The 21,420-nt window shown below is 35.9% G+C and overlaps 2 protein-coding genes and 1 long non-coding RNA gene across 4 annotated transcripts; 1 reads left to right on the forward strand and 2 right to left on the reverse strand.

The window, feature by feature from the left end:
* Positions 1-509: 509 nt before the first annotated feature.
* On the reverse strand, positions 510-9,925 carry LOC147495701 (Acid phosphatase/vanadium-dependent haloperoxidase-related protein). Its single transcript, XM_086564347.1, has 2 exons — positions 9,551-9,925; positions 510-828 (listed from the first exon to the last, which is right to left on the reverse strand). Exons 1-2 carry the CDS (start codon positions 9,923-9,925, stop codon positions 667-669), a joined length of 537 nt encoding a protein of 178 aa, XP_086420473.1. The 3' UTR covers positions 510-666.
* On the forward strand, positions 828-2,674 carry LOC147495702 (uncharacterized). The gene is made up of 2 exons (XR_015197654.1): positions 828-1,935; positions 1,994-2,674. It is a non-coding gene; the product is annotated as an uncharacterized LOC147495702 (long non-coding RNA).
* Positions 9,728-16,904, reverse strand: LOC147495703 (uncharacterized). Of its 2 annotated transcripts, none has more exons than XM_086564343.1 (2): positions 15,933-16,904; positions 9,728-10,250 (listed from the first exon to the last, which is right to left on the reverse strand). In XM_086564343.1, exons 1-2 carry the CDS (start codon positions 16,704-16,706, stop codon positions 10,116-10,118), a joined length of 909 nt encoding a protein of 302 aa, XP_086420469.1. In that variant the 5' UTR covers positions 16,707-16,904; the 3' UTR covers positions 9,728-10,115. The 2 variants fall into 2 exon arrangements, with proteins under 2 accessions (XP_086420469.1, XP_086420470.1); XM_086564344.1 differs by lacking the exon at positions 9,728-10,250 and adding an exon at positions 10,362-11,188 and having other exon boundaries at positions 15,933-16,896.
* Between the last annotated feature and the right edge of the window lie 4,516 nt (positions 16,905-21,420).

Genomic DNA, 21,420 nt, shown 5'->3' on the forward strand with positions numbered 1-21,420 from the left:
ATAGAACTAATTGTCTTGTCTGATGCAGTTCAATGTCTCATTCTCTCATCCAAGGAATCCTCAGGATGCCAATATTGCACACATGAGCCTTCCCTCCCATAGTCCACATTTTTCCAAAAAGATGTCCACTGCCCATTCCTACGATTTTTGTCAACAGCCTAGCATTCACTTTGTTCTCTGTATTATGAGACCACAGTAATTTTTACCTATAAACACGTAAAATAGTTAAAGCATCCTGCGGTTAAGGATATTCATCCAATCAATATTTTGGGTTAACTTTGTTAGATCTAATTCCTTGAGAATCTCATTTGTTTTGCCTTGTAATTACTATAAATTCTTTACAAATAAGAGATAGAAGAAACCAAACGTAAATACATAGTTGCAAATGGATTTTAAAACATGAGTTCCAGAAGAGTGCAATAACGTTAACCTTTCTTTTCACTAGTAAGCTGGTATTGTTTGCGTGCAACAAACAAGATGGCCAATTTCAAAATGCAAACAATACCGTCTCGGTGAACTAATTCATCAACTTTTCATTGATATAGCGTATTCTCAAAGAATTATAGATTACAAAAGCTGTTAGGGCAGAAAAGTGTATGATGACATTTGAATCGTGACTGTTACATTGTTATTTTAAAATCTGATTCAATTACCTCCACAAACAACTTAAGCTGGAACCAAGGAACCTTGACAACAAATGCAAGCCACCAAAATGCCAAGAACAGCTCCAGCAAGTACCTGAGATGGAGTGTGACCGAGAAGTTCCTTAAGCTTCCTTTGACTGATGGGATGTCCTTGAAACAAGTCTGCAATGATCATATTGAGAACCTGTATAGGATGGAAACATACTCCTAATGTTATTGGTGCTAACTGCCAAGTTCAAAGCTAAACTTTAATACATGAAGCTGCAACCAGCCAGACTTGATATTTATCAGTTTAGGACATATCAATTGTTTCAAGCCCTGTCCTTGTTTAGCTAGTAATGCACACTAATTAAATACATTTCTTAAGGGGATCATATGGCATTCGGTGTCTTCATGATATCCACAACCATAATAAGGACACAGATGTGCAAATCTATGTGTGTATGGGCTCTTGACAAAGTAAGTTTGTGCCGTGCAACATTATTTAGTGGTAACATAACCTTTGATGTTTTCACCATCCCGTTTGCTGTCTCCCTAGGAATAGCTTCCAAAATAGCAGATCTTCACTGACGTCGAAATAATGAGCCCAAACTAAAACAAACTTCTGCATCAGGCTAGATATAGTTTGCCAACTTGATGTTTACCAAGCCCCATTTAATATGTTACAAATTCCAAAAAGGCAACACATAAAACTTGGACAGTTTTCAGGTACAACTAAATTGAACGCAGAAAGGCCGATCCTTTGAACCATGTTTTGCCCAATAATTAAAATAGACTGCAAACTCTCTGACAGCAGGGCACCATATAAAACTAGAAACCACTACATGAGCAGAACCTGAGTCTTAGACACACCTTGAGAGGAGAGGATACAAAGACATGTTTTTCGTCCCTAACTACTTAGGGTCAATCATGTGAATCATGTTTTGCCTAATTATTGAATGCAACAGTTATCATCATCAAGCTATGCCATGGATTCTTTCCCAATACCTCAACCTTCATCTGGTTTTTACTTCCGCCCTTTACTTTAAAACCTTTTTACCTTCACCAGGGCGCATTCTCTCATGCCAGTAACAGTCTTCATTTTATCTCGAGTTAATTCAAGTGTATGCCTCTGCAGTCTGCATGTTAGTAGCATAGGATCCCATGACAGCATGATATATTACTTATTTTTACTGATAATATAGTAGTCATATGAGCATATAGGGTGAGATATGCTATTACGGTGTGAAGTTCAAGAGCAAACAACAAATAACAAAACAACAAGTCCCAACCAAACACAAAGTCCCGAAAGGTGTGTCAATTACAACAGCACAAGCAACGATTCCCAACCAAACACAAAGTCCCGAAAGGTGTGTCCCTCCAAGTCTCCCATATCTTCAACCACAGGAAGATCGAGCCTTTGATTGAGATAATAACATCCTCTGTTGATAACGCTTTATCATTAAAATGCCTCCTGTTCCTCTCCATCCATAGACCCACATGATTGCACAAGGAAGTATGCTCCACAACTTTCAAGTTTCGACACTGCGAGTATGAACGCTCAGCACCCATGATGCATTGGTGATAAAAGATCTTTCACCGATCAGGGAGCTACCCAAACCAACCCTGACTGACGGTTAAAATATCTCCATACTTCCCAAGAGAAATGACAGTGAATGAGAGTGACATTCACCATTAGATATACACAGGGCAGATGATGATACTCTATGAACCACCAATACGTCTCTAAGGGTGAAGTATCGGTGTCCGATACGTGTCCGACGGATACACCCCGATACGCGATTTGGAGTATCCGATTTTATAATTATTTTTTTTAATTTCCGACATGCGGGGACACACCAAAATAGTAATCTCACGCATACAAGAAATTTTTGAGAGAGAAAAGAAGATGGCTTAGTTAGGTTTCAGCCCCTCCTCATATTGGCTCCATGCCCCTTCTGTGACGGCGAAATATATATATATATATATAGGGCTGGCTACGTCGACATACAGAAATGACATACGCAATCCTACTTACCTACATAATGAACTAAAAGCTGATTTTATGGGGATGTGATCTCCACAACATGGATATCATCTCCACAAAAAATCAGCTCCTTTGAACATGTTTAACCCTATCAAAAATTGAGTTCAAATTAGAAATTTATTTGACGGTTCAAAATTTTAACACTCTTTTGACAAGACTAGACACATCCGATTAGGCTGATTTTTTGTGGAGATACTATCCATGGTAGGGAGATAATATCTACCAAAAATCAGCCCTAAGAGCAATGTGCAAGTCCGCTTTTGGATTACGTATGTCAATTCCGTATGTCATTTCTGTATGTCGACGTAGCCAGCCCGAATATATATATATATATATATAATTCAAACGTGTCCATGACGTATCCATATCCTATATTTTTGAAAAATGCCGTGTCTGCGTATCCGTGTCGCATGTCGGTATCCGTGCTTCCTAGATGATACTTTTAGAATTATCTCTCTTAATCAGATTATCTATAGTGAGTATCTTATTCTATGCCGCACACCAGAAAAAGAAAGAAACTTGGCATGGGATTTTACAACTCAAAATATAGGTGCTAGGAAAGCCAGGTATATTGTTAACACGGAAAAAATCGGGATACAGGAAGTCGGGAACAAATAGCATAGTAGAAAGACTTGGAAGAGATCTCCCATCCTTGCCACTAATCCAAAATCGATAATCTCTATAATGACTCACCACAAGGTAATGTGAGTGCCAAAATTCTAACCAAGTTGTCCACTATAAACCTGCATGAGGTTGCAAATGGGAGCTTTTTAAATATAGAAATGGCCAAAGTCTCGGGTAATTCAATAACAGACATCTATCCACCAACAAAGTATCTTCCCAAAACCTAATCCAAGCACCATCACCTAGACCATATTTAACCTGACTACAAAACTCCAGTAACACTTTCCAGACTCCTTTCCACACACCACACCAATAAGAAGCTTGGTGACTATGTTGTGATACTTATGTATGTTGTGATGACATTCGCGAAATTGACTCTTAGACATCCCATGTTTGTGATATATGACCTGGGTTCGAGCTTATGAAGAAATTGGCAATCCAACTCCTAGATGTCATCAGCAGAAATATGAGTCTCTAATATATTAATAGAATTGACCACTTCACTTTCTCTAATATATTAATAGACATCCCATGAGAAGGGCAATTTAGGATACAAAGACATGTATTGCCTTGTCCTAACCATCATGAAAAAAATTTGTGATATATCAACCCCAGATTTAAGGATATGTAGTGGGGATATATCCCCTTATGTGGTGATCTTTTCCATTGGGGCATCCGCAAATATTGTGGATATATCGACACATATCCACAGATTGTGTGGGCATTTTTTTACTGTAAATTTCACGGATATTTCCCAATATATCATTGATATTTTCATTAAATGTTTTGATAGTTATAATATGAACTACTCTAGTCTTCAAAAATTCTAACTACCTTATTTGCACATATTTAAGATTGTTAGTCATTTTCTAAGTTCCAAATACAAATTCAAATATTTGAAAAGTCATACAAGTCATGTTAAAATTGCAACCTACACTGTAGTATACATAATTACTACACATAGAAGATATAAAACATAAGTACACACGGAAAAAAAAAATCTCAACCCAAACTATCATGCTGATGATAAATTGTACAAAACTCCTTAATCGCTCTTCTAAGATTTTCTTGTTTAATGTACGTTAGATCCTCCAATGAAGCCTTCATTGCCTCTTCGATCAGTCTTTGCTTCATTTCTTCCAAGTCATTTTTACAATAGGCTCTTATGTCAGTCATACTTCTCTTTCCCTCTCTATTCTTTCGTCTCTTGCAGTGCCTCCTCCTCAAGGAGATTCTCCATTTATTGGTCATTGTTGTATAGTTTCTCAAACTTCTTGTGGCACACGGTACAACCATATTTATTTACAAACATGCTATTTTCTTTTACAAGCATCTCTTAGTTTTTTTAAAATTATTTGCCCAATTGTGCGTAACAATCTGAACATTAACTTTGCCAACAAATACGTCTCAAGTGTTTCAATAAGTGGCGGTGGTCTTTCATATATTTCGAAAGGTCTACAAACAAATCAAAAGTCATGAGCCCATCACAGTAGACCATGAAACACTATCGCGTTGAACCTATCCAAGAATCGCACGTGACAGTGACACCATATGAAGACCGTTTTATTTTCATGTGATTAATGTATAATTTGCACTCCGTCTTTCCTACTTTGAATTTAACAGTTGAAGAGTCGGGGATGGGGTGACTCCCAAGAACGGCGCGATCAAACATCGGTTTGTAATAAAGATTGTTGGCCACAACATTTGCATACAAGTTTTCCCAATGCACAAATCTTGCCACAACTATTCTAAACTTTTGAGCTTTGGACTTATCGGTTGATGTCATATGGTGAAAATGGCTAATAAACGTTAAGCCTTCTCGGTGAATCAACATCAATAAACTCAGAATTTTTAACACTTTTAGAACAGGAGAAGAAAAATTTAACCCCTTTCCCTTTGTGAGAACTTGAGCTTGGAACATTGGTGTTCTCTGTATGAACGTCTTCTGATTGGAGCTCTCCTATTTGATGAGCCCCCTCATGTAACCTCTAATACTCATCTAGCGATTATTACCGATCCATCTCGAACTCGTAGTCCATTGAGTCTCGTTCCAAACAATTATATCAAATCTCCTTTCCACACATTAAACACTTTTTAGCGTTTTTGTTCCCTTCACCCAAATGTATTTTCAGCCTAATGCCACCTCCTGCACCTGCAAAAATCTTATCATAGTCTTTGCATTTGTATTGTGCTATCTTTTTGTTTCCTCGAATGTGGTTAGCATTATCCGTCTCGATATTGAATCTATTTAGCATTTCTAACCTCGTTTCACATAAAATGGAATATTATTTGCGTTATTTCGCGATATATAAATATCGAGAAATCAGATACCGATATATAAATATCACAATATGCCTGTGTTGCATGGAGTGCGTAGATGCGAGTGTCGGGTTTAGACAGATGCGGCCGGTTTAGACACGGCGAGATCTAAAAATCAAGACACGGGGACCGCGGCTAATATTTTAATTTAATATTATATTTTATTAAAATATAAATTATTTTAAATAGAAAAAATATATATAGATTTTGATAAAGCCCATTAGCCATTTAAAACAGTTTTTGTTAACTTTAGATCTTGAATATAACAATTCTAAAAAAGCCCAAGTCCACATTGCTTATTAAAAGCCCCATTAATCTTATCTAACTATCTATGGAAAAAAACAAAATAGCACGTGTTGCATGTAGGTGCGCCTATTATTTCGGTGTGTCAGGTGTCGTGGTCGTAAATCCGACACCAACATGACACAGTTCGCATTTGAATCTATTTTCGGTTTCAAAGAAAAAAAAAGATTAAGAAAAAGGAAGAAAAGAAAGAAAAATAAAAGAAATAGAATAGAATAATTGAATTCACGAAAAAGGTGGATTGATGTGAATGGACCATATTTTTCTATGGGCTGGTCGCAACCCGAATCTAAGATCTAGGGTTTGTTTGTTTTAATAAGGGATGTGGGCTTGGGCTATTTTGTTTCTTTTTCCATAGATACTTAGATAAGATTAATTGGGGTTTTTAATAAGCAATGTGGACTTGGGCTTTTTTAGAATGGTTATATTCAAGATCTAAAGTTAACAAAAACTGTTTTAAATGGCTAATGGGCTTTATCAAAATCTATATATATTTTTTCTATTTAAAATAATTTATATTTTAATAAAATATAATATTAAATTAAAATATTAGTCGTGTCCCCGTGTCTTGATTTTTAGACCTCCCAAACCTCCTCGTGCAAAAACCGTCCTAAACCCGTCTAAACCCGACACTGCATCTGCATCTATGCAACACGTAAAAATAGCCCAAGCCCACATCCCTTTATTAAAACAAACAAACCCTAGATCTTAGATGCGGGTTGCGACCGACCATAGAAAGAAGATGGTGCGTCCCACATCAATCCACCACCACTCGAGAATTCAGTCGGTCTATTTCTATTTCTCTCTTTCTTCCTTCTTTTCTTAATCTTCCTTCTTCTTAATCTTTTTTTTTTTTTGAAACCGAAAATAGATTCAAATGCGAATCATTAATGTGATTAATAGATTTCGATCACGACGATTTGACACGGACACGCCGGAATAATAGGCGTACCCATGCAACACAGCAATATGCTATTTGATATATTCCATTGTAAGTATTGGCGATATATGGTTATAAATGGTAAAGGGATTCGATATCGGGTGGAATCATGCTAACCACATCTCAGAAAATGAAAACGGGAACACAATACAAATACTAAAAGATTTTTGTAGGAGGTGGCATTACTAGGCTGAAAAAGCGCTGAAAAGTGTTTTAAAGTGTGGAAATGAGATTCGAGACATGTTCCGACCAATAGTTAGTCTGGAATTGACAAAAGATAGGAAAAAAACAAAGCTTACATAGCTTCCATGTCTCCTCCCCCCCTCATGGAGGAGACTCAGACGACTATGAGGTGACTCGGCAACAATCGCTACATGAATACGAAATACCCGAAATTACATGAGGGGGTCTTGTGGGATAGGAGAGCTCCAATCAAAGGAGGGTCATACAGAGATAACACCAATGTTCCACGCTCAAGTTCACTCCAAAACGAAAGGCTTAAATCTTTCTTCTCCCGTTCTAAGATCACTAGAAATCCCGAGCTTATTGATGTTGATTCACCGAAAAGGTCTAACGTTCATCATCCATCTGTTCACCAGATGACACCAGTCGGTAAGTTTAAAGCTCAAAAGTTTAGAATGGTTATAGATTTGTGCATTGGGAAAACTTCAAATATTGTGGCTAACAACCCTTATTACAAACCAATGTTTGATGAGGCATGTCGCACTGGGCTTGAGGTGACCCCCTCACTCAGCTCCTCAACTATTAAATTCAAAGTTGCAAAAGCAGAATACAAATTATACATTGACCACATGAAAATAAAATGGTCTTCATATGATGTCATTGTTATGTGCGATTCATGGACAAGTTCAACGAGATAGTGTTTGATGAACTTCATAGTCTACTATGATGGCCTCCTGACCTTTCGAAACACATGAAAGACCACCACCATTTACTGAAACACTTGAGATGTGTTGTTAGCATAATTAATATTGTTACGATTGTTACGAACAACGGGACATATAATTTTAAGAAAGCTGGAGAGATACTTGCAAAAGAAAATGGTATGCTTGCAAATAAGTTTTATGTTCCCCTTTTAGCTTCCTTTTGCGAATAGTTTTTTTGTATGAAACTACAAATATCACAACAATGACGCACATGTTCTTATTACAAGAAACGTATGGGTAGTAGTGGTGCGACTCGATTGAAATTGCATTTAGTTGAAGGCTTAAGGACATAAAGATGTAACTAGTTGTGACCACATGGCAAAAGAAATTTGAGAAACAATACATCAATGGACAACAAATAAAGAATCTCCTCGAGGAGAAGGAGGCGCTGCAAGAGTAAGAGGATGAAGAAGAGGGACATAAAGATGTAACTAGTTGTGACCACGTGGCAAAAGAAATTTGAGAAACAATACATCAATGGACAACAAATAAAGAATCTCCTCGAGGAGAAGGAGGCGCTGCAAGAGTAAGAGGATGAAGAAGAGGGAGGGAAAGAGAAGACCGACCAACATAAAAACCTATTGTAGAAGAGACTCTAAAAGAAAATAAGTCAAGATTGATCGATGAGGCAATGAAGGCTTTATTGGAGGATCTATCGTACATTGAACAAGAAAATCTTAGAAAAGCGATTAAAAAGTCTTGTACAATTTATCAGCAATATCGAACTAGTTGAGCTTTATCAAGTAGAGCAGGTGCTTTTTAGATGACAACCCATCTTATTCTAATAGTTTGGGTTGATATTTTCTTTGTGTGGATATATGGTTTATATGTCTATGTGTAGCTATGGTAGTAATTATATGTATGTTATACTGTAGGCTATATAATTTTAACATGGCTTGTATGACTTTTTAAATATTTGAACTTGTATTTGGAACTTAGAACATGACTTTATAACTTAATCATATATAACAATCCTAAATATATGCAAATAAGTTAGTTAGTATATTTGAACACTAGAGTGGTTCATATTAAAATTATGAGCACATTTAAAGAAAATATCAATAATATGTCATGAAATATCCACAATATTCGCATTGAAAAATGTCCACACATTCTATTGATAAGTGGGGATATTTATTGATATTTGTCGATATATCGAGCGATATTTGCGGATGCCCCAATGGAAAATATCACCACATAGGGGGATATATCCACAATACATATAAATAAATCAAGGTTGATTTATCTCCTCTCGCAACATTTTGTACTAAGCGCCATGGTATCCTTTCAAATACCTCAACCTACATCATTGTTTTTTACTTACCATCCTTACCTGAAAGCCTCTACCTTCACCAGGGTGCAGCCTCTCAGTCCAGTGGCAGTAATTCATTACACATCGTATATCTTGGGTTTATTCCAGTTTATTCCTTTCAATGTTAGTAGCATAACCACCTGTAACAGCATGCATTACTATCTGATTCTAGGTTGTGAGGGACCTTGGTGCTATATAGTTGCAACATAGCTCTCATATAATAACATATCAATGTACTTGGGAGAAAACAGTGGTTATCATCATCACATAGTTTGTTTTATCTATTGACTGGCTTAACTAAACTAGACCAGGCCTAAATCAGAATGAAACACAGAGCAAAGCAAATTAAGCAATTAACAGGCAAACAGGCATTAAAAATTCATGAAAACACAAATATAAAACAAACAGTCTAAAGAAAAACAAAGACCATTGTACCTCAGCTTGCAACCCAGCATGCCTCCTAACTCCAATTGCATCATACATAACAATAAGACTAAGCCCCAAACAAACAGGAAAAATAGAATCAGCTACACCATGACAATGTGCCACGGATGTCATCAAAGCCATACACAATGCAGAATGAGAAGATGGCATTCCACCAGAAGCAAACAATAGCCTAAAATCCAATCTCTTCTCCACACAGAAATTCAGTACAATCTTTATAGATTGTGCAATCATCCAAGCTACCATACTCAAAATAAATGTCGGGTTTGTCGCAAGTGTCACAACAAATGGACTAATTCGAAGTTTCCCAGTCGAAGTTACACTTAATAAAGCATTTCCAATCCCATTACTCTGTAAAAACTCCATGTTTTTACATGAGCAGAACCTGAGTCTTAGACATCCCTTGAGAGGAGAGGATACAAAGACACGTTTTTCTTCCCCAACTAATTAGGGTCAATCATGTGAATCATGTTTTGCCTAATTATTGAATGCAACAGTTATCATCATCAAGCTATGCCATGGTTTCTTTCCCAATACCTCAACCTTCATCTGGTTTTTACTTCCCGCCCTTTACTTTAAAACCTTTACCTTCACCAGGGCGCATTCTCACATGCCAGTAACGGTTCTTCATTTTATCTCGAGTTAATTCAAGTGTATGCCTCTGCAGTGTGCATGTTAGTAGCATAGGCTCCTGTGACAGCATGACATATTACTTATTTTTACCGATAATATAGTAGTCATATAAGCATATTGGGTGAGATATGCTATTACAATGTGAAGTTCAAGAAGCAAACAACAAATAACAAAACTACACATAATCCAAAGCAACTATAAGCCAGGCCAAGTCAATTACAACAGCACAAGCAACGATTCCCAACCAAACACAAAGTTCCGAAAGGTGTGTCCCTCCAAGTCTCCCATATCTTCAACCACAGGAAGATCGAGCTATTGATTGAGATAATAACATGCTCTGTTGATAACGCTTTATCATTAAAATGCCTCCTGTTCCTCTCCATCCATAGGCCCCACATGATTGCACAAGGAAGCATGCTCCACAGTTTTCAAATTTCAACACTCCGAGTATGAACGCTCAGCACCCATGATGCATTGGTGATAAAATATCTTTTCACCCATTGGGGAGCTACCCAAACCAACCCCAACTGACAGTTAAAATATCTCCATACTTCCCAAGAGAAACGACAGTGAATGAGAGTGACAATCACCATCAAATATACACAGGGCAGATGATGATACTTTTAGAATTATCTCTCTTAATCAGATTATCTATAGTGAGTATCTTATTCTGTGCCGCACACCAGAAAAAGAAAGAAACTTGGCATGGGATTTTACAACTCAAAATTTAGGTGCTAGGAAAGCCAGGTATACTGTTAACACGGAAAAAATTGGGATACGGGAAGTCGGGAACAAATAGCATAGTAGAAAGACTTGGAAGAGATCTCCCATCCTTGCCACTAATCCAAAATCGATAATCTCTATAATGACTCACCACAAGGGTAGTCTCCAACCTGCCCAATGCTCCCAATCCTTGCCACTAGTCCAAAGTCGATAATCTCCATCTGTCAAGGCAATGTGAGTGCCAAAATTCTAACCAAGTTGTCCACTATAAACCTGCATGAGGTCGCAAATGGGAGCTTTTTAAATATAGAAATGGCCCAGAGTCTTGGGTAATTCAATAACAATGTCTATCCACCAACAAAGTATCTTCCCAAAACCAAATCCAAGCACCATCACCTAGACCATATTTAACCTGACTACGAAACTCCAGTAATGCTTTCCAGACTCCTTTCCACACACCACACCAATAAGGAGCTTGGTGACTATGTTGTGATACATTACTGACAACTATCTTGTGATGAACTGGGTGCTACAACTACAACATTGCTCCAACTTGGCATCAGTGGAAATTGACTCTTAGACATCCCATGAGAGGAGAGGATACAAAGACATGTATTGCCTTGTCCTAACCATCATAAAAAAAATTCACGTTATATCGACCCCAGATTTAAGGATATGTAGTGTGGATATATCCCCCTATGTGGTGATCTTTTCCATTGGGGCATCCGCAAATATCGTGGATATATTGACAAATATCCACAGACTGTGTGTGGGCATTTTTTACTTTAAATATCGCAAATAATTCCCAATATATTATCGTTATTTTCATTAAATGTGGTGATTGTTATAATATGAACTACTCTAGTGTTCAAAAATTCTAACTACCTTATTTGCACATATTTAGGATTGTTAGTCATTTTCTAAGTTTCAAATACAAATTCAAATATTTGAAAAGTCATACAAGCCATGTTAAAATTGCAACCTACACTGTAGTATACATAATTACTACACATAAAAGATATAAAACATAAGTACACACGGAAAAAAAAAAATCTCAACCCCAACTATCATGCTGATGATAAATTGTACAAAACTCCTTAATCGCTCTTCTAAGGTTTTCCTGTTTAATGTACGCTGGATCCTCCAATGAAGCCTTCATTGCCTCTTCGATCAGTCTTTACTTCACTTCTTCCAAGGCACTTTTACAATAGACTCTTATGTCGGTTGTATTTCTCTTCCCTCCCTATTCTTTCTTCTGTTGCAGTGCCTCCTTCTCTTCATTTGTTGCCCATTGCTGCATAGTTTCTCAAACTTCCGCCAGTTACATCCCTATGTCCTCCAGCTAAATACAATTTCAATTGAATCACACCTTCACTACCCATACGCTTTTTGTAATAAAAGCACGTAGCCTTACTTCAATCATCGTTATAATATTTGTAGTTTCATACAAACAAACAATTCGCAAAAGGGAAAATAAACTTATTTACAAACATACCATTTTCTTTTACAATTTTCTTTTACAAGCATCTCTCCAGCTTTTTAAAATTATTTGCCCCATTGTCTGTACCAATCTGAACAACATTAACTTTGTCAACAAACACGTCTCAAATGTTTTAATAAGTGGCGGTGGACTTTCATGTGTTTCAAAAGGTCTACAAATGAATCAAAAGTTATGAGCCCATCACAGTAGACCATGAAACACTATCCCGTTGGACATGTCCAAAAATCGCACATGACAGTGACCATATGAATACCATATTATTTTCATGTGGTCAATGTATAATTTGCACTCTAATTTTGTAACTCTGAATTTAACAATTGAAAGCCAAGGGCAAAATCACCTCAAGAACAGCGCAATATGTCTCATCAACCATCGGTTTGTAATAAGGATTGTTAGCCACAACATTTGCAAATAAGTTTTCCCAGTGCACAAATCTTGCCACAACTATTCTAAACTTTTGAGCTTTGGACTTACCGGCTGATGTCATATGGTGAAAATGGTTGATAAACGTCAGGCCTCGGTGAATCAACATCAATAAGCTCAGAATTTATAGTGCCTTTAGAACGGAAGAATAAAGATTTAACCCCTTTGTCTTTGCGAGAACTTGAGTTTGAACATTGGTATTCTCTCTATATGAAAGTCTTTTGATTGGAGCCCTCCTATCCGATGAACCCCTTGGGTAACCTCTGATACTTATCTAACGATTATTGCCGGCCCATCTCGAACTCGTAGTCCATTGAGTCCCGCCATGAGGGGGGGGGGGCAACTATGTAAGTTGTGGCTTTTACATATCTTTTGTCAATTCCAGACAACTATATCAAATCTCCTTTCCACACATTAAACACTTTTCCCAAATGTATTTTCAGCCTAATGCCACCTCCTGCAAAAATCTTATCATAGTCTTTTGCATTTGCATTGCGTTCCATTTTGTTTTCTGGAATCACGGTTAACATAATCCCTCTCGATATCGAATCTATTTGGCATTTCTAACCTCGTTTCACACAAAATGGAATATTAGTTGCGATATATCGCGATATATAAATATCACAATATGCTATTTGATATATTACATTGTAAGTATTGGCGATATATAGTTAGAAATACTAAAGAGATTCGATATCGGGTGGGATCATATTAACCGTATCCTAGGAAACAAAAACATGGCCGCAATGCAAATACTGAAAGATTTTTGTAGGTGGCGGCATTACTAGGCTGAAAAAACGAAAAGTGTTTTAAAATGTGGAAATGAGATTCGAGACATGTTCCAACCAATAGTTGAGTTTGGAATTGACAAAATACTGAAAAAAACAAAGCTTACATAGCTTCCATGTCTCCTCCCCCTCCCCCTCCCCCTCCCTCTCATGGAGGAGACTCAGACGACTACGAGGTGGTTTGGCAACAATCACTAGATGAATACCAGATGTTACAGGGGGGGGTGGGGTTGTGGGATAGGAGGGCTCCAATAAGAGGAGGGTCATACAGAGATAATATCAATGTCCCAAGCTCAAGTTCACTCAAAAGCAAATTCTTCTCCCGCTTTAAGATCACCAGAAATCCCGAGCTTATTTATGTTGATTCACCAAGAAAGTCTAAACATTCATCAGCCATCTGTTCACCAGAAGACACCAGTCAATAAGTCTAAAACTCAAAAGTTCATAATAGTTCTAGATTTGTGCATTGGATAAACTTGTCTGCAAATTTTGTGGTCAACAACCTTTATTACAAACCAATGTTTGATGAGGCATATCGCGCCGGGCTTGGGGTGACCCCCTCACTCAGCTCCTCAACTATTAAATCCCAAGTTGCAAAAGCAGAGTACAATTTATATATTGACCACATGAAGATAAAATGGTTTTCATATGATGTCATTGTTATGTGCGATTCATGGACAAATCCAACAGGATAGTGCTTGATGAACTTCATAATCTCCTATGATGGCCTCCTAACCTTTCGAAATACATAAAAGGCCACCACCACTTACTGAAACACTTGAGACGTGTTGTTGGCAAATTAATGTTATTCATATTGTTACAGACAACGGACATATAATTTTAAGAAAGCTGGAGAGATGCTTACAAAAGAAAATAATATGCTTGCAAATAAGTTTTATGTTCCCCTTTTAGCTTCCTTTTGCAAATAGTTTTTTTGTATGAAACTACAAATATCACAACAGTGACACACATGTTCTTATTGCAAGAAACATATGAGTAGTGGAGGTGCGACTCGATTGAAATTCTATTTAGCTAAAGACTAGAGGACATAAAGATGTAACTAGTTGTGACCACGTGTCAAAGGAAGTTTGAGAAACAATGCCTCAATAGGTAACAAATAAAGAATCTCTTCAAGAGAAGAAGGCGTTGCAAAAGTAGGAGGAGGAAGAAGAAGAAGGAGAAGAGAAATAAGACCGACATAAGAACCTATTGTAGAGGAGACCCTAAAAGAAAATGAGTTAAGACTGATCGGTTAGGCAACAAAGGCTTTATTGGAGGATCCATTGTACATTGAACAAGAAAACCTTAGAAAGGCGATTAAGGAGTCTTGTACAATTTATCAGTAATATCAAACTAGTCGAGCTTTATTGAGTAGGGCATGTGCCTTTTAGATGACAACCCATCCGATTCTAATAGTTGGGGTTGATATTTTCTTTTTTTGTGGACTTATGGTTTATATCTCTATGTGTAGCTATGGTAGTAATTATATGTATGTTCCACTGTAGTATATATAATTTTAATATGATTTGTATGACTTTTTAAATATTTGAACTTGTATTTAGAACTTAGAACATGACTTTATATGCAAATAAATTAGTTAGCATTTTTGAACACTAAAGTAGTTCATATTAAAATTATGACCACATTTTAAGAAAATATCAATGGTGGTGAAATATCCACGATATTTGCATTTAAAATGCCCACACACAATCTGTTGATAAGTGGGAATATTTGTCGATATATCGCGATATTTGCAGATGCCCCAATGGAAAATATCACCACATAGGGGATGTATCCACGATACATATAAATAAATCAGGGGTTGATTTATCTCCTCGCCCCATGGTATCCTTTCAAATACCATTGTTTTTTACTTCCCATTCTTACCTGAAAGTCTCTACCTTCACCAGGGTGCAGCCTCTCAGTCCAGTGGCAGTAATGGTCTTCATTACATATGGAATATCTTGGGTTTATTCCAGTTTATTCCTTTCAATGTTAGTAGCATAACCACTTGTAACAGCATGCATGACTATCTGATTCTATGTTGTGAGGACCTTGGTGCTATAGTTCCAACATAGCTCTCATATAATAAGTATATCAATGTATTTGGGAGAAAACAGTGGTTATCACCATCACATAGTTTGTTTTATCTATTGACGGACTTAACTAAACTAGACCAGGCTGAAATCAGAATGAAACCCAAAGCAAATCAAATTAAGCAACTAACAGGCAAACAGGCATTAAAAATTCATGAAAGCACAAATATAAAACAAACAGTCTAAAGAAAAACAAAGACCATTTGTACCTCAGCCTGCATCCCAGCATGCCTCCTAACTCCAATTGCATCATACATAACAATAAGACTAAACCCCAAACAAACAGGAAAAAGAGAATCAGCTACACCATGACAATGTGCCACGGATGTCGTCAAAGCCATACACAATGCAGAATGAGAAGATGGCATTCCACCAGAAGCAAACAATAGCCTAAAATCCCATCTCTTCTCCACACAGAAATTCAGTACAATCTTTATAGATTGTGCAATCATCCAAGCTACCATACTAGAAGCAAATGTCGGGTTTGTCGCAAGTGTCACAACAAATGGACTAATTCGAAGTTTCACAGTTGAAGTTACACTTAATAAAGCCATTCCAATCCCACCACTCTGTAAAAACTCCATGTCTTTCACACCATTGTTCAAAAGATCAAAACTTTCATCTCCCTCTACCTTTTTCAATTCACTTAACCTTCTAAAACAAGAGCCCCACTTCTGAAATGAACTTTTTAAAATAAAAACACCCACTTGGGTACTTGAAATAGCTGTTTCTTTAACATATTGAAGTAGATAAGGTACTAAAACCCACAAAGGGTTGATGGGATTTTTATTACATTGCTTCTTAGAAGGTTTATTAGGAGGTTGTTGATAAGAAAGTGAAACTGAAGAAGAAGTCTTTAAATTTTTGTTATAATGGGTAAATTTGAAGAATGAGAAAGAATGGGTATTGAAGAAATGTATTGTTGGGTTGGAATGATTGTGAGAAATGAAACTACTTGAAAGATTTAAGGGAAATGAAGACATGAGTGAAGAAGGTTGTTACTTATTTCTCTATCTGCCTCAAGCTGCATTGCAGGAAAGAATGAAGCTTGTGAAATGAGACAAAGTGATCAAGTTTTTGTGCTTGGAATAGCACTCTTTTTTCTCTCAAGGGTATATTACTATATTCTATCTATGTTGTGATCATAGCATAAATTCTGTCCTAAAAGCACAATTGTACAAACAAGCACCAAAATTACGTTTAAGGCTTTTTGTATTTTACTTGCTATTTACGATACAAATAGTCATCATTTATCTTCTTCTTTTTTTTCGATAATAGTCATCATTCATCATTGAGTATAGAGAATATGCCAAGGCTTACAAAATATCAGGATATAGGTATTTATCGATATTTAATTTTTTGATATTTATCGTAGATATATCTTCTTCTTTGGAGATATTTGATATTGTTTCACATACAAATATTGTTGATATCTAAAATATCAATAAATATCGTAGATATTGTAAATATTTCTTGATATATCATGATATATTATTTATATTTATTTGAAATATAGTGGTAAATATTAAATAAATTTGTTATATACACAAAATATCCCCAAATATCACAAATATCGTTAAAATATCACCGATATTTGCAGTCGTATATATCTCTATACATATCATGATATTTATATATCTTTCTCTAAAATCTCAATAGATATCCCCAAATATCGTGATATATAATGATATTTTGTACTATGGATGGATCTACCATACCAGTGTAAAATTCCCAAGGCACCGTTTGCGAATTTTTAATTAACAACCTCCCTAGTGTGAGAGAGACTGAGAGAGATGCACTTTTCTAAGAGCATTCCCAATGCAAGTCACTATAAGGAGAAACAGGGACTTGTCACCCTTATGAAGCCAAAAAATCTTGCCCAATGCAAAGGTGATAATGAGGGTAGCTTGTAACTCAGTGACAATGAGTGTAGCACTTGCTACGGAGATAGCTGCTGAATTATGAACTTCGGACAAGACATTTTATTTCGTCTCGCGTCTATTTTTATTTTTTTTTTTTTTTTTTTTTTTTGGACATGATGTTTTTCGTTTTTTTTTTTTTTTTCGGACGGGATGTTTCATTCCGTTCGACATTTTTTTCGATATTTTTTCATTTTTTACATTCAGACGGAATGAAATATTCCATCTGAAGTTTTAAAATCACATTTGCATTGGGCAACCCCTCGTAGCTTTTCACTAAAAAGGTAGTAAATAGGGAAATAGTCCTACGTAGAGGTGAAAACTTGTTGCTTACATTGGGAATGCACTAAGAGATAATTCCCTAATAAGGGTTCCCCGACATACTCGAACTTGGTAGCATGTGAATGTGTGATGCACTTGACTAGACTATATTGGTCAAAAGCAGTCTCATTCTCTCATGTGATCTATACTAGGTATTACCCGTGCCTACAACATCATTGGTTATGATGTGTTTATTATATTGTTTGTGGCATTAATCTTAGTACACCGTAGTTTGAAACACGAAAGACAAATAAACGTAGTGTTGATGATATTTTTTTTACAATTTAGTCTCTTATTGAAAAATACAAATGTGTATTTTCTGGTGTTGCCATAATAACGTTTAGTAGCTAAAAACTTGTATTTATGCATTATTGAGATTTGACTTTGACTTGTTACATCTATTAAACAATAGTTTTTTTTATGTTTCCATCTTATAAGTTGAACTCTCATGTCAATACATACTCACGACTGAACCATCGAATCTGTAACAACAATGTAACTGCATTTATAATAGTCTCAAGTCAAGCTGGCAGTAAAACTTTTGAAGTCTAGATTGATGCTAGTAAAATTGTCCATCGGTCTAAGCTATTTTCCCTCGCCACTTTCTCCCAAACAAATCCAATTTACCTTGTACTGGACCATATCCTCCTGCAATGTTGTGTACAATAGAAAATGAAATGCTATCTCGGGTAAATTATCCGAAGCATAAAAATAAAAAAAAAATACTATGAAAAATATGATAACAACAAAATGTAGCTTCAAAGGGACATATGGAAAACCTTCCCAATGCTAATTAAGGAAGTCTTGTTTAGTGGGCATTAAAATAGTGAAGAGACGACGACACTTAATATATATGATAGCAAATAGGATACCACTATAAGTTTGAAAAGAATCACATGTACTCAGGAAGTTATTTGTTTAAGTTTACCATTGAACCTACCATTGTAATCTCCATACACAATAATGAACTCCTCACTAAACAACTTCCATAAAATGAAGTACTCATTCCCTATCTCAAGCACATACCCCACAGTAAAACCCAGTACCAATAACATTACAAATCCAAAATTTTAATGAAGCATGTCTATGCTTTTGGCGAAGAGTCAGTAACAAAATTTACACTAATTAAAATAGACAAAATGTGCAAAAAGGGGTTAAAAGGCTTGCACTACGAAAGTTGTTCTTAAATGGTTACATTATGAAATTACCTTTCTCCTATCATCTTATATATATATAAACCGCTAACTTATACTTTTGGTTGAAACTGATTAGGATATATGCACAATGAACTATCTCTCAATTTATACACCAAAGAAGAGGCGGTAACATATGTTGAATCTTCTATGCATGGAAACTCCTTCCAACTCTTTTCCACCTCCATTGAAGTAGATCTCCATAGATTATTGTACCCCTGCAAAAGCAAGCACTGTACCCACTGATAAGTTATTAACCATACTTTATACCATCTGTTATATCATTTCAATAAGCAAGACATGCAGTACCAACCTCTTGGTTTTTGAATATTTCTCTTGCTTCACCTTCACTATGGTATCATTTATCCTTTAAGACAGCCCATGTATAATGTTCTCGAACTTTCAGGTGTATCCAATGACCCAAGAGAAAAAAAGTCAGAACAATAGAACTGAAAATCTCATTACAACACAATACCTCATTAGAAATAAGGTAAGAGATCACAAAATTTAACCTATAAGAGAATTGGAGAAAGTATCAAAGTTTAACCTATAAGAGAATTGGATAAAGTATTGAACCAAGTTCCATCATCCATGTGCAAGAAATTGTCATTATGCACATGCAATCAAGATTCTCATGCAATCCAATACCGCTCTTATGCAAGTTTCTGACATGTACTAATAGGAAGTGGAAACACTATGGCTAATTTATGATGGCTCACACCATAAAGCTTGCTTGCCAATTTCAATTGGTGGAGGATTACTGATCACAACACAAACTGGCTTGCTCACCGATCAAATATCCGAAAATTCCAAGACATTCATAGTCATAAATTCCATAAAATATTCAATCCGAACAAACATTTCAAAACGATAGTCCCTATCCATAATTGAACTCCTTATAAACAAAATTTCCCTCGATCAACATATGAACACATAATTAAACACTAGAGCCCTAAACTTTTCTTGAGAATTTGAGATTCTTGAAATGCAATTTTTAACAAAAAATGACATAAACGTTAACAACAAATTTTCAAAATGATAATCCAAATGTTTGAGAAATTTGAGATTCTTGAGTTTATTTACAAATGACCTTGCTAACAAAAAATGACCAAATGGAAAAAGCGGTAGATGGTGATTCCTTTCAACTAATTGTAGATCTTGGGAGCAAAGAAAGTGGAGGGTCTCAAATAATTTAAGGGCTCAAAAATATTAATTAGTGTTGCTTTGGCCATTCTACATAGGTTTAAGAATTTCCAATACTTGTGTTTGGTTTTCCACCATCAAAATTTTATAGCTTTTGTAGTTCGACAAAAGGTAAGCACTCTTAATCCACAGATTTGAAGTGTAATCGAGTTTGTGGTTATGAAGCACTCATCATCTTATTTGGATTATCTTTACAAAATTTCAATTTGTGTAAGTAATGGTCTCGCATTTGGAAACTTCTAACATGGATAAAAATTGTTGTTATCTTTAAAAAGAAATCTAATGGTCTAGAAATGTCGAATTTTTGCAATCATTGTTTGCCAATGTTATAAGTTTCCAAATGAGCTGAAATTTTGTAGAGATGATCTTAATGTTAAGTATCTCATATTCACAAAAAATTAGGATTGAAATCATTTTTCTAGGTGAAGTTATATATATATATATTTCTCTTTCTCTAAAAAGTAGCTACTTAAACTAGGGTGTCTTAAACATGAAGCTTTAAAATAAGTACATCAAATCCCATTTCAAGTAAAACTTCACCTACAAAATGAATTTAAACATATTTTTTTGTAGATATGATATACTCAATATTAAAATCATCTCTACAAAATTTCAGCTCATTTGAAAACATCTAACATTGGCAAAAAACAATTACAAAAATTCAACATTTCTAGACCGTTAGATTTTTTTAAAAAAAATGACAACCATTTTTATCTATGTTAGATGTTTCCAAATGAGCTGAAATTTTGGGAATATAATTATTATGGTGAGTGCTTCATAGGGGTGGGCAATGGGCCGAGTCGGGCTAGCCCGGCCCTAAACATTTAAAACCCTTCAGATACTAAGGTCGGGTCGACCTGACCCTAAAGTCAATATATCCCAATCGAGTGGTAAACCGGGTCACAAGTCTAAATCTTAGGACAAAAGCCCCCGACCCTTTACCCTAAGCTCTCTTTAAAAATGTGGCTTTGGGGGGAAAAGAAGACAAGCTATATATTTTATTCTTTTACTACATCAGTTTTAAAACTCATTTATATTACAAAAATATACAATGATTTACA

This window comes from Coptis chinensis, chromosome 6 (assembly GCF_015680905.1).
Source record: "Coptis chinensis isolate HL-2020 chromosome 6, ASM1568090v1, whole genome shotgun sequence".
Lineage (NCBI taxonomy): Eukaryota > Viridiplantae > Streptophyta > Magnoliopsida > Ranunculales > Ranunculaceae > Coptis > Coptis chinensis.

Excerpts from the sequence above, each read along its gene's own strand:
- LOC147495701 (XM_086564347.1), bottom strand. The coding sequence starts at position 9,925 with ATGGAGTTTTTACAGAGTAATGGGATTGGAAATGCTTTATTAAGTGTA. Across the intron at positions 829-9,550 it reads ATGCTGGGTTGCAAGCTGAG|GTTCTCAATATGATCATTGC; the intron begins GTACAATGGTCT and ends CATCCTATACAG.
- LOC147495703 (XM_086564343.1), bottom strand. The coding sequence starts at position 16,706 with ATGTCTTCATTTCCCTTAAATCTTTCAAGTAGTTTCATTTCTCACAAT. Across the intron at positions 10,251-15,932 it reads ATGCTGGGATGCAGGCTGAG|GAGCCTATGCTACTAACATG; the intron begins GTACAAATGGTC and ends ATGCTGTCACAG.